The 13118-nt window shown below is 38.9% G+C and overlaps 1 protein-coding gene across 8 annotated transcripts in view; it reads right to left on the bottom strand.

Moving 5' to 3' along the window:
- Positions 1-11248, bottom strand: part of LOC120103695 (ABC transporter C family member 13-like) — a 45558-nt gene extending 34310 nt beyond the window's left edge. For 4 of the 8 annotated variants that reach the window (XR_005511897.1, XM_039126414.1, XM_039126432.1 and 1 more), the window contains exons 1-7: positions 11151-11248; positions 10738-10778; positions 10534-10618; positions 9875-10039; positions 9652-9783; positions 6235-6335; positions 1673-1745 (exon numbers count right to left, since the gene is read on the bottom strand). Coding sequence is in view for 6 of the 8 variants with exons in the window: in XM_039126414.1 (XP_038982342.1) it covers positions 1673-1745; positions 6235-6335; positions 9652-9783; positions 9875-10039; positions 10534-10618; positions 10738-10778; positions 11151-11180 (627 nt within the window). In the remaining 2 variants the exon portion in view is untranslated. Of the gene's footprint in view, positions 1-1672; positions 1746-6234; positions 6336-9651; positions 9784-9874; positions 10040-10466; positions 10619-10737; positions 10779-11150 lie in introns of those variants that run through there. The other 4 variants (XM_039126410.1, XM_039126415.1, XM_039126419.1 and 1 more) reach the window with 4 other exon arrangements.
- Positions 11249-13118: the final 1870 nt, after the last annotated feature.

Here is a 13118-nt window from a genome sequence, read left to right as displayed (position 1 = left end):
CATGTGAAGTTTTTGGATGTCAGTGTTATTGGATGAAGTATGGACTAGGTTATTGTGACAACTCATTATGATTTATTGTGGATGTCAGTGTTTATGTATTTTATTGTCATATCTTTGCCCTATAACATCCCATTTTAACTTGATTTGACATATTAGCAATGTGTATTGTGTTTTGCCTGCATGTTTGTGTCTATGATTCATAAACCATCATAGATTTGAGATTTGTTGATGCTGTCATTGGAGGTTCTTTACAAGCTTAAGAACCATACAGACGGTGATAACAATGACAAATCTGGGCCAATTCTCTTCATGCATCTTTTAAATACAAAACTCAGAAAGTGGTTAAATAGCTCTACTAATATATGCATAATTCAATGATCATTACGTTTTTTGGCAACAAAATGCATGTTTGAACAAAATAAACTTGCAAGATTAGTTTCAAACAATATTTCAAAGTTCAAAACATAAGATTTGTCACTAAAAAGTAATAAAAAAATTACCTGCCAAGTTGAAGGAAAAACTTTATAGAACAAAAGCCATACAACTAGCTATGCTTTATGGTACAAAATATTGGATAGTTGTAAAACAACATGTGCATAGGACAAGTGTGGCTGAAATGAGAATGTTGAGATGGATTTGTGGTGATACAAGAAAAGATAAGATGAGAAACGAAGTCATTTGCTAAGAGGTAGAGCTAGCACCAATTAAGGATAAATTGAGAGAAGGACGACTTAGATAGTTTGGACACATATAATTTAGGCTAATGGCTGCACCGGTATAAAGGAGTTATTTATACTGTAGAAGAAGAGAGGGGTAGAGGTAGACCGAAAATGACATAGGATGAAGTCGTAAGGAAGGACTTAATATCGCTACATCTTTTAGAAAATGTAGCTCTAAACATAGAAGAATGGAGGAGGAGAATTCATGATTTCATGTAGTCGACCCCCCCTAGTTTGGGATTAAGGCTTAGTTAAGTTAAGTTGAGTTGTAGAAGAAGTGTTTTTCTAGCATATCTTAGCACGTCCTTTGCATCTCTTAGTGCTACAATGCCATACTATAGCCACCCCTGGCTTAGCATGAGCACCAGATACTAAAAAACCTTTATTTATCTTCTAATAGGTGAGGGAACTGGTCCCGTATGCACATCAAGTGAAGACCATGGTCACAAGAACGGTGAAATTCCACAAAACATATTACAGTAAAGAACTCACGTACCTGCATATACACGTTAAATAATTACAGCAGATATCTCGAAGGATTTTAAAGCATATGAGTATAAATGCAGAAGAAAGAGGAGAGTTGTTCTGAATTCTGATGATTTATATCATTCAAATATTTATCATATGATAATCATGATTTAGGACACGATTATCCAATGGATCTATTCAGGTTTCTAAAAACAAGGAATGGAGACTTCAGCATGTATTATATATGCTAGAAAACTGGAAATTCAAATAAGGAAGGGTAATAGTATAATCAATCAGTAATAGAGCACTAACATCATTAACTGAGGGCTCTGACCTTTACCATACAGAATACGGGATCAAATTAAGACAAAATTATGATCAACTTAAGATATAAATAAAGTATTATCTCAAACAAGCATTATTTGAAATCTATGCTCCACAAAACAATTTCTTCATTTACCTATTAGAAAACATAAAGAACTTACTGCATCTATAATGTGATTTTTGTTTGCCACTGAATCACGTGGGAGAAGAGGATCTTCGATAGAATCAAATTCTCTGAGAGTGCACAGAAGTTTGACATAGCTTAGGGGAGTCACCATGAAACTCATAGAAAAATGTATTAAACCATATATAAACACAATAAGTTTGAGAGCATAGATGTGAATGAAATGCGAAGAGTATTTGGAGCCCTTATCAGCCACCGAAAGATGAAAATATTTCATCAATCCACTAGTTGGTAGACTGCAGCCACGCCTCTGAGAAGATTCTAATTAAGCATTTCTATACAAATGAAAATGATCAGGCTGGTTTTCGGGTTGAAAATGTCAAAATGTCAAGTTCACAAATGGTTAAGCATGAGTCATCATGCAATAAACATAGAGATCAAACTTCTTGAGGTTCTAATGCAAGGATTTGTGAAAATTCGGTTGTTTGAGAGTAATACCTTCTCCCTTCTGTACTCATTTCAGATGCAAAACATGACTTTAGGTTCTTCCAGGTTGCTTTACATCTGACAAGCTTCAAGACTACCTAGATCAAGGAACAAGATTGCACTTTCTTTTTGATGATCACTATGTGAATTCCTTTTGTGTAAAAGAAAGGATGATACACACAAAGGAGAGAGGGTGAAAGTGAGAGAGAGGGAGAGAGATAGAAAGAGAGGAGATGGATTCAAATTGGATCCATGCTGTATCCACATCCAAACACAATAAGAAAAATCATGTTCGGATGCACGTTCAAATCTATCAAAATAAGTAGGCTCCAAATTCACATTCAAACTCAATCAACAATTAGATCCGAGTTCTGATTTGAGTTTTTTAGGTCAATTTAGTGCATGATTTTAGTGGCACGACTAGCCAAGAGGGTTAACAATTTTTAAAACTAAAATGCAAGTTTCGTTGTGCCAGTTCTAGGTCCCAAACTGGTTGTTCGGCAACACCATTCAGTACGCCCCCATGTCATTCCTGTCGGACCCATACTAAACAGCAGAGAGGGCAGGTAAGGCTGAGGATGGGTCGGGTTGACCCGTGAACTAACTCGACCCGACCCGTTTTGGAGGACCCGTGGGGCCGGGAAGGGTTCTAAAATTGGACTCGTTCTATTTTCTGGGTCAGGTCTGGGTTTACTGAATCTAGACCCGACCCATTTGAATTTTTGGTAATTATTTGGGCTCGTGGGCCATAGGGGTGCAAACCAAACAACTGAAGTTATTTGGGCCCGACATCTTCTCCGGCAACGGGAGGCCCTCGAAGGAGCTCAACAGAGGGAAAGAACCCATCCGCCAGCAGGAGAATCCGAGCAGGATTAAATCTTGGGACGAGATTTCAAAGGAGACCATCTGGCAGTGCGGAATGAATTGGATTCAGCTAAGGGCATCTCACGATTTGGGGTCTGGGATTCAGAGCCAAAGGAGGGAGGAATATTGGGACAAGTTGCAGGGAAGTGGAGGATGGGAGATGGGTTTGAATCAAGAAAAGCAACAACGAGAGAGAGCAGAAGAGATTCTTTAATATCTACCAGCATGGCTAAAATAACACAAGAAGACAAGACAAGATTCGTAAGAAATTTAAAAGAGGATCCAATTTTCACCGACTTGAGTAGATGAAGTATGTGTCATCGATTGTCCACCACCCACCGTGTCGTCGGTCTCAGCACTCGCTGCAAGCAAGCCAAGGTGAGAGAGGTCGTCGAGGTCATGAACCTACGCACCTCGCCATTCCCCAACCTTCTCTCCGAGCACTTGAGGAAATCCAAGTGCTTTTGGCGCTTGCTGCATGTTTGACAAAATAGCTAAACGAAGAAGGTATATACGATTTTAGTTCTGATGGACATGGAGGTGTTTGAGCTCATGAGAGAATGCAGGTTGTTATCCAATACCCAGAGAGAGTCGAAGCTGTCAAAGGATCCATGTACAAAGACTAGAGAATCGGCCCATGAGGTCATGTGGGCCTTTTGAAATTAATGATGGACCGTTGCCATGAGCGAAAAAGCACGCGATGTCTATGTGGATCATATTGGTTTTAGGACTTAACGAGTTATTTTTTTTAATTGATGAGCCGGACCTGAACAAACAGACCCGACACAAATCCGAACCGGGCCCAAATTTTTTGGGTTGGATAGACCCAACTCGAATGACCCATTAGGTCAAAAATTGTGGCTGTGGACCCGACTCGATATTCTATTAGGTTGGGTCTGGATCCAAAATTAGGATCCAAACAAAAAACAGGGTTGGGTCGGGGCTACTCAAGACCCGGTCCGACACGACCCATTTGCACCCCTAAGGACAGGAGAGAGAAAATGGGAGAGAGGAAAAGAGAGAGGGGAGGAGGGAGGAAAAGAGACGAAGATCGGCGAAGCGCAGCCCAACACGGCAGAGAGAGCGAGGGAGAGGGTGAACAGGAGCGAGAAAAAGAGAGAGGGAGGAGGGAGAGGAAGAGGAAGAGAGAGGAAGGGTGGTGGACATCTGGCGGAGGCTGGGAAGCCACTCGGAGGGGCGGAGAATGGGGTCCGCCTTCCTTATTTCGTTCGAAACAGGGGTCCCAAAAAGGGGTTCTTTTTAATTTGAAAAATTTTAAGTAAAGTCGGCAGACCCCGACTTAAAATTTTACACATTAAAAAGAAGGCCCCCTCCAGAACCCCTGCTTCGAATGAATCAAGAAAACCAGAGGCAGACCCAATCCTCCACCCCTCCGCGCAGCTCTCCAGGCATCCATAGCCCTCCGCCGAATGTCCACCACCCTCCTCTCTCTTCCTCTCCCTCCCTCTCCCTCCCTCCACTCTCTCTCTCTTCTCCTCTCTTTCCTTTTCTCTCTTCTTCTCCTCGTCAGTTTCTCAATTTTATTGTCGAAACCATCCTAGTCCGCCACCAGTACCGCCCTATTCGCCGCCGGTACGGCTCGATGTATCTCGAATCGGGCGGTTTGGAATGACTCTTCCTCCCTTGCTAAAAGGACTCTTATCACAATAGTTTGTGGCAGATTGTAATACAAAAGGAGCATGATATAAGATGTAAATGGCTGGTTTTGAAAAAATCTAATCACTTTGAAATAGATTTAAATTCTATTATATTTAGTTTGATTGAAACATGATCCAAATCTAAATTTTGGTTAGGATTTTGGAATTAAAATAGCAACATGTAAGAGTTAAGAAGAGCATGCATTAGAAAAAGATGTAAATTCAAATATGAAGAAAAGGAATATAACACAAATTATGTAGCCAATTATCTTTATATTCCTATATATACATATACCATATATATAGTTCATTTCCAGAATTCAAGCTATTGGTTTTAGGTCTCAAACATAGTTAAATCCGAGTTCTACCCAAAAAGAAATCAGATCCTATATAAAATCTGAATTTGAACCGATAAGGTTATCGAAAACTTGGATCCATGCCGACTATTATAAAATAATCGGGTCATGTTATCAAGTTTTTGGGTATCATTTACTTTCTTATTTGTGATGAGAAGATAATTTATAAAATGAAAGTTTTTCTCCAAAATTCCAAGATCTGACGTCGGTGCAACCTCAAAGCAGTAAGATTCAGATCGGATCCTTGCAAATCTCTGCATGCTGCAAAATATTTATATGTATATTGAGAAATTGATATTGACTTGTATCAGTTAGTTTGTTTGTCGTACTTTCATCCCTTGTTCATTTTCAACAATTTATGCTAAAATAAAATATTACTGCTTTTCTCTACCAGATATGCTGTTCTCTGTAGTCCTCATTATAGAATTTTACAATTCTATTGAACTCATCCTACAGATTCTGATATATTGACATAATACTAAGCTGAAATTGGAGTCCTTGAAATAAAGAAATAAAGTGATTCACATATATATTTAATATTAATATATAAAACAGACATGCAGTAGAACTCTTGAAAGAATAGAGTTCAAATTTACTGTGAGAAGTGAAGTATTTCAGGTCCAAGCATTGGTGATAGTAACAAAGAAAATGAAGTTGTCAATGAACAAAGGAGGGTGCGCCCTAGTTTACATCCAAATATGTATATTCATCACTAAATCAGAATCAAAGAAAAAAAAATTACTGGTGCTCTTTCTTTTTCTAAGAATATAAATTATATTTTACTGTAGCTTGCCAATTGTCACACACCACAACACTCAGCAGACAACATCAAGCTCTGAAGAGTTGTTCTGGTCAATTTATGAGACAAGAATCACTTAGTCAAAAGCATTGCTTTGCATGAGTAAGTTCAAGATTTCCCGGGAAATATTGCATTATTTATAGCCGTTGTTTGTTGTACAATTGCTTTTACAGAAGATATTTCAGCATCCACTTAAACCATAGAGGCATTGAATTTAATAAAATAAATTGTCAGAACTTGCAACTAAATTTCCATATTCAATGAACTTCACATTTTTTTATATAAACTATATGATGCAGCATCCCATCTGGGCAATAGCATCTTCCATAAAGCAGGAAACTATAATGCAGAAATTTGATGCCATCTGGTGATCAAACCAGCAGCACAACATAAGACATAAAGGAATGCAGGAAACAAATAGATAAACAGGCAGTACCTTTCTTCATTAGATGCATGCATTGCTTTTACCACAATGACAAAGAGACCAAACATGAATTCAGCAAAAATAGAAGAACTCTCTTTCAAACATGTTATAACCTGTCACATGAAATTCTGAATAAGTAATATAGCAAGAAATTAGTTAAAGGAACCAATACCTTCTCCCTAAGAAGATTATTCTAGAAAAGTTACACTAGGTCTAATAAAACTATATACAGATTCATGGTTTTCTTTTACTACCTACATGTTTCCTAAAAAAGATCACAGATCTGATTTCATATATGCTGGTAAAACACTAGCAACAACGTGGACAAAAAATAGGTATATGCCCAGATTAACATTCAATATAACAAATGAATGAATATTTAATATAACAAAGGACAAAAATAAACTTATTTTGAGGTTGTGTATTACGGTACACCGAATATATTAGTGTTCAACACAACTGTAGATAGCATAATGTAACTTAAAGCCAACCAATATTGGTCTTGATGGGATCCTCAAGCAACAAATCACATTCATTTTAATTATTCAAAGAACATCGGAAGACCCAATAAATAAGGGAAGATGCAAGAATGAAATTCTTGAGCAAGTGCAACACCCTAAATATAGCATCTTGGAGGAAAAGAAATGTAAAACACAGACAAAAGTCAGATAATTCTATTTTGAAGATTAAGAATCAGCATAGTAATCATGTTATAGCAACATTATTTCATAATGGATGAGTCGACAATAAGAATGAAAAAGATCACAATTGCTACCTCAGCAAGTGCATGGCCCTCACTAAATTCTTGATATATAATATAGGTTATGAGTCATACGAGACTTGATAGCCTTCTCGAAAAGAAAGGAGCTTTACGTTAGATGTTTGTCAGTTCCGAGTGGCAGAAAAGTAGATATGCCCAGGTTGACACTAAAGGGAGCAAAATGAAAGACTTGGTGACGAGGCAGACATTCTGGCAACGAGCCACTACGATAGTCAAGGCTATCAAACCATTATATGAAGTGATGCGGGCCGTAGATAGCGAGAGGTACCCTCAGATAGGCTTCCTGTATCACATGATGGAGAGGGCAAAGGCTCAGATCATAGAGGCAGATCCAGCCCATGCCCAGGAGTACATCAACATCATTGAGCGGCGGTGGAGAGCCCAAATAGGTAGAAAATTGAATCTAGCAGGTAAGCACGAACATTAATAATTATACTGATGGTTGTACTTGTATAATTTTACTAAAACGATCTCGTCTACGTGCAGCATACTATCTGAACCCCCGATTCCAGTACAACGAACATAAAATTGGTATGGATGACAAACTTCTAGCGGCTCTGCGATATCATTTATAAGATGGAGCCTGATCCAGAAGTCGCAGCCCTATGTCTAGAAGAGATAACTTAACTTTAGTAGTATGTGTAAATTTACTGGCATCTTCTATTATTAACATAATATAACACGCTTCTTGTTCACAGACCAAATTATTTAGAGAAGATAGCAACAGCTTTCGACAGTGAGCAGCTGTCGTGAGTAAGACAACTATGAATTCAGGTATGTTACGCATCAGGAGGACATTCAACTGGCGTTAGAGGGTTACTAATATGGTACTAATATCTATTTTTTGCAACATAATGGTGAATTTATTTTGGGTGTCTGCAAAAAATCTTAAGTGAATTGCTATCTGGATTCCTTTTCAGACAGTCTTTTTGAGTGGTTGTGAGTGCAACTGGTCCACCTTCGCCCTCATACACAGTAAGTAGAGGAACCGCTTGACACAGAAGCGCCTCAACGACCTTGTATATATGTACTACAATCTGCAATTGAGGCTAAAGTGCATTCAGGAGAAAGCAGAGCTCAAGTAAGCAGATCCAATATATAAGGCTTTCGACGATGATGACGATGATCTTATGGTCGGCTGCCCTGTGGGCCAGTAGCAAGAGCCGGAGCTTGACGAGCTAGAATCGCCTCCACGACCGATCGGCTTCATAGCTAGTGAGGCTAGCGTCAATCCAGAGCAATGGATTGGGCGCAATATTCCACGCACTCCAACAATTGATCAACCGCAGCCAGAGGGGAGCCAGTCACCAAATGACTGGTATGAGACACCCTTTCAAAGACATGATCGAGAGATGCTCATACGAGGACACTATCGTATCCAGTCTTCTCGGTCAAGAGGGCGACATATCAGGCAGAGAGAGACACGAAGGGTAAGAAGGTAGCTGTCCAGCAAACCAAAAAAAAACAAAGGGTCCTAATAAATAGTGTCGACGAGGAGACCTGGAGTAGTGGCGATAAAGGATCTGGTGGTGATGGATCTGCTAACCATGGAGAGAGTAAAGGACAATATGGTACTGCTTATGAGACACAAGCAGAGGCTAGTCTTCGATACACCGGTGAGTCCCAGTTTACACATGCTACATAAAATAGGAACCACGGTAGGCCATCTGATAGAGCCCGTAAGGATACCATTGCATATAGAAGACGGACTCCTCGAGGTCGTTTAGGAGGACAGGATGCAGCTGCAAATGACCTCGCATTTGGAGTAGGATCCATAGATATATCAAGTTCCGAGTCGTATACTGGATCCTATTATTCGCAGCCTCAGGCAGCCTATGGACAGGGTGCATCGAAGTCATCTTCCGATGGCTACTATCCTATACAACCCGAAGAGTCTCACAGGTCGGATTTTGCTGTCGGCATATTTGGATGGGCTCCTCCATAGCCATATTATCAGCAAGAGGACACCTCTCAGAGGTAGAGCTTCAGCGAGATATCTGAGAGTTCTTATAACCCGGCGCGCATTCCTCAGGGATTAAGCCTACAAGACTACAACACTGCTTGGTTAGAGAGGTGGGTTGATCTGCCTTCTTATTATGTTGATGATCTGGATATCTACGATAAGCATCATCATTCGACCCAATTTTAGATATCCAAGAGTGCTTTACAAGTATGTAATTGATTGTATCTTGATTTGAACATCTTTTACATTGTTCATTTTATGATTGTATTATTTTTAAAACAAAAGGATGCTCATCTAACTTAAACCAGGATCATAGAAACATCAAAAAATATGAAAAAAATATGAAGAAGACAACAAAAAAATATCAAATTAGACTTAAATTCATATAAAAAGTTGGAAAAGAGAGAGAATTCCAAGAAAAAAGCCTACAGAATGCCGAACCAGTGGTACTGATTCAGTACCGGTACGCCCTACCTTGGTTATGACTAACTTTTATACAAGAATCCACAATATACTGCATTTGTCAGCATAGCTACATCACCAGACAATGTTGTGGCTATGGAACGTAAATGTATAATATCGGCAATTTCTCTTCATATGAACAGTATATTGACAGAAGAAAGAGGAATTCATATTGTTAATCCCAAAGCTTACAAAGGTTATGCAAGCACAGATTACATAATACCTCTAGGGATGAGAACTTCGTGAGCAAAAGAGGGATCTCCAGAACAGGCTTCAAAATCCACCAAAAGCATAAGATAGGATTGCAAAATACATGAAACCAGTAACTGAAGTTTGAGACTAGCAAAATGGTCATCTGCACAGGTACACATACACAATGTATGCCAGGATTTGAGCAAAGAAAAATTTGTGTTTGTCCAGAGACAGGTAGTGATCAGACAGCTTACCCATGAAGCAAACTGAGAGCATCTGAAAAGCCAATCATGATACTCAACATTATGTCCTTCAAGGCTGCTCTTCATAAGTAAAAACATTTCATAGAAAGAAAGGCATGCTCCAAAAGCAGGTAGAATGTGTAAAAACACCTTTCCCAAAAGGCCTATCCTGATGTTCTGCAGAAAATATGAAAATTATGAGCACTGGAAAAAAGAAAAAAAAAGAAAGAAAAGAAGACATATATCACAGAAGATAAAAGAAAGAAGCTCCAAGCCCCTCAATTCCAGAGTCGTAATGAAGAAATCAAAAGATGACATAGGACTTGAACACTAGTCAAAAGTCCAAACAATACAAAAATGAGAGAACAAAGAGAAATCAGATCAAATCAATGATAAAGACTCGCACAGACACAAATAGAATGGTGACCACAACGACAAAAGGGTAAGGCAATGAAAGACACTACGTTGAGAGAAAAGAACTAAAACATTAGTAAGAGGAGCAAAATTCAGAAAATCCTAGCCAAAAGAAGAGCTGACAACAGCTCAAAGAGAACAAAGAAAAGAAAAAGAAATACAGAGAAAACATATATTAAAGAGGGAGTACCGCAGATAAGAGAGCAAAGCTAGGATTCTAGGAGCGACAAGGGAACCAAGTGCCCATTAGAAGTTACCCTGGTTGTTGTAGCGTTCCTTTTATTTACTCCAAGAACTACGACCGCAGCTACAGTGATCATATTTGCTCCAAAGCCTAATACTGTGCAGTAAGTTATGGAAAAAAAGATTCTCGAACAAGAAAAAGAAGCAAGAATATCACGTTAATCTATTTACAGAGGCATAAGGCATGAATCAAGACACTAAGAACCCAAAAAGGATATATATTCTCGAAGCAGGGCGTGAAGCTTTTCCCATCCCACACCTGCAAACCAAAACGAAAGCCATTAGCAAAGAAATCAAGAATTTGAAGAAGCCTATTTTGGCGAAGAATTAGGGTTACATAAACCGCAAGAAGATCAAAACGACGGAAATAAACATATCAGGCAGAGAACAAGCTCTGGATCATGACCTATGCTTCCAAGAAACTACCGAGAAAAAGAATTCGAGAAAAAGGAGACCAAGAACTGCAACAGCTCTTGGAACGGATCAAAAAACTACCGATAAAAGAAGGGGAAATCGAGTTTCACAAATCAAAGATAAGACACCAGAACAGCGAAGAAAAGGAAAAAAATGCAAGAAAAAAGAAGAACAAAAAGGATTCAAATCCAAAAAATGAAGAGAATAAAGGACTTACGATGGGAGTTTTAGGGCATATGACGTCCATAGAAGGGAGGAGGAGCCGAGGAGGAGGAGATGAACAGTGAGCGAAGAGACGAGGAGAGACTGAGAGTGAAGGGGAGGGGGGGGGGGTGTTGGGGAGGCTTATAAGGGAGCCCGAAACAAGAAGATGGGCGACGGGGAGGGCCGGCTTGGTAATTTCGGGTTCTTGGAGTGGCTTTTCCTTAAATAGGTCGAGAGTCTGGTTCTTGGGACCGCTGGGGCTATGCTGCTCGGTGTCTCTTCTTATCGTGTGCATAAATTTATGTATCCGGGAGAAGGATCAACCGACTATGTTAGCGTCATGATAAAGCGTTGTGGCTTCTTTAGAATGACGCTATATAACGAGCGGTCTGGATGGATTAGCATAGTTAACTCGTACGAACGACCGTGTTTCGTATATTACTTATATGCGGACGTATAGCTTGGCTTGGGGAAGGATGGGTTGCGGTCAACCGAGAAAGGGCTCAAGCGAGATTCGCATGCGAAAGCTCGTCGACGTAAGCAGGAAAAAGAGAGGTATGTGACCCCATTCAAATTCCCCTGGAAGGTCGAAGCCGCCTATTTTCCGTACAGCCTCAAGAATTGAACATCGATAAACGGTCGAGTTTTCCTTGGACCATGTTGATATATGGGGGAGTTGATGGGGGCGGTCTATAAGCGGTCGGTAAAGAAAGGTATCCTCCGAGTCAGAGAAGCACTTGGCTTGACGGCTGCCTGTCGAGGGTGCACGGCCAAGAGTTTTGCCATCCAGAGGAGTGGATTCTGTTGAGGCTTCTTCTTCTTGAAAGAGATATTTCTTTTAGTTTCGGTGATTGGAAACATGCGACTCATATTAAATATTGTGATGCGTGCATGATTTATGCCTGGATGCATAAATTATATAGCATGAATTTCTTTTTTGAGAAAAATTATGTGGCATGAATTTCGGACTGATAATTTATAAACTGAATAAATATATTTTTATAAAATATATAATAATTAATATAAAAAATAAAATTAATAATTTATTTTAATTTATTTTTATATGATTAAGTAAGGATAATTTTGGTATTATATAATCAATGATCTTGGATTTCTATAGACTATCAAACAAGTTACTCATGAATATTTGGAGATCTTTAATCACGAGAACATAATCATACCAAATGTAATGATCGTAGATCATTATGGATCAAATTATCCCATATTGAGGATCACCTCAGCGATTCCTTTTGGGATACCAAACGTCACCCGAAAAAATATAGTTCTCTTAAGGCCATGTGTTCCGTTTTATGGTTCCTCTAGTTAGCTCGTTGGAAACTTTTAAAGATACATAAACTTAACTGCTCAGAATGTTTTATTAAGCTTCATCTTGAGCATTAAAATTTTTAAAATTATCGATCCTAAAATTATTGCGTGTCTACTAGACCATTCCTAAATTGGAAGAATTGAGCCTAGGCTTTACTAGAGCACAATCCAACAGTTGAAAATGCTCTAGAAAATGAAGCCTTGTTAATGTATTATTGTATTAATAAAGTTTTTCTAAATAATTTTATATGGCTTTTATTACTTTTTTTTCCTTGCTTCTCACTGTCATTATGTGAACATCAACGAGGTAGAACCAGCCTCATTAAACAGACAATGTAGTATGTTTTGATCAATGAAAGATTGCTAAAAATATCCTGATCAGTGATGACAAGTCTCCAAACTTGTGCTATTTCAAGAATTGCAATCAGGAGACATCCGATGGCGAGGAGAACGGGTTGGGGTTAAGATCAAGTATTTGGCACATATAATGCACTTGTTTTGTCCAAGAGAATGAAGCATTTGATAGATGGTTGTGATAAATATTCTTTCAATTTAATACATAAAAGAATAATATCAGAATAAGATGAAGGAGGCATAAACTTAACACGATTTAGAAGTGATATGGAATGAGTGGAGCTTGAGTGGCAGGAGGTGG

This window comes from Phoenix dactylifera, chromosome 1, assembly GCF_009389715.1.
Source record: "Phoenix dactylifera cultivar Barhee BC4 chromosome 1, palm_55x_up_171113_PBpolish2nd_filt_p, whole genome shotgun sequence".
In the NCBI taxonomy this organism is placed as follows: domain Eukaryota; kingdom Viridiplantae; phylum Streptophyta; class Magnoliopsida; order Arecales; family Arecaceae; genus Phoenix; species Phoenix dactylifera.
This window is presented reverse-complemented; position numbering and strand designations above follow the sequence as displayed.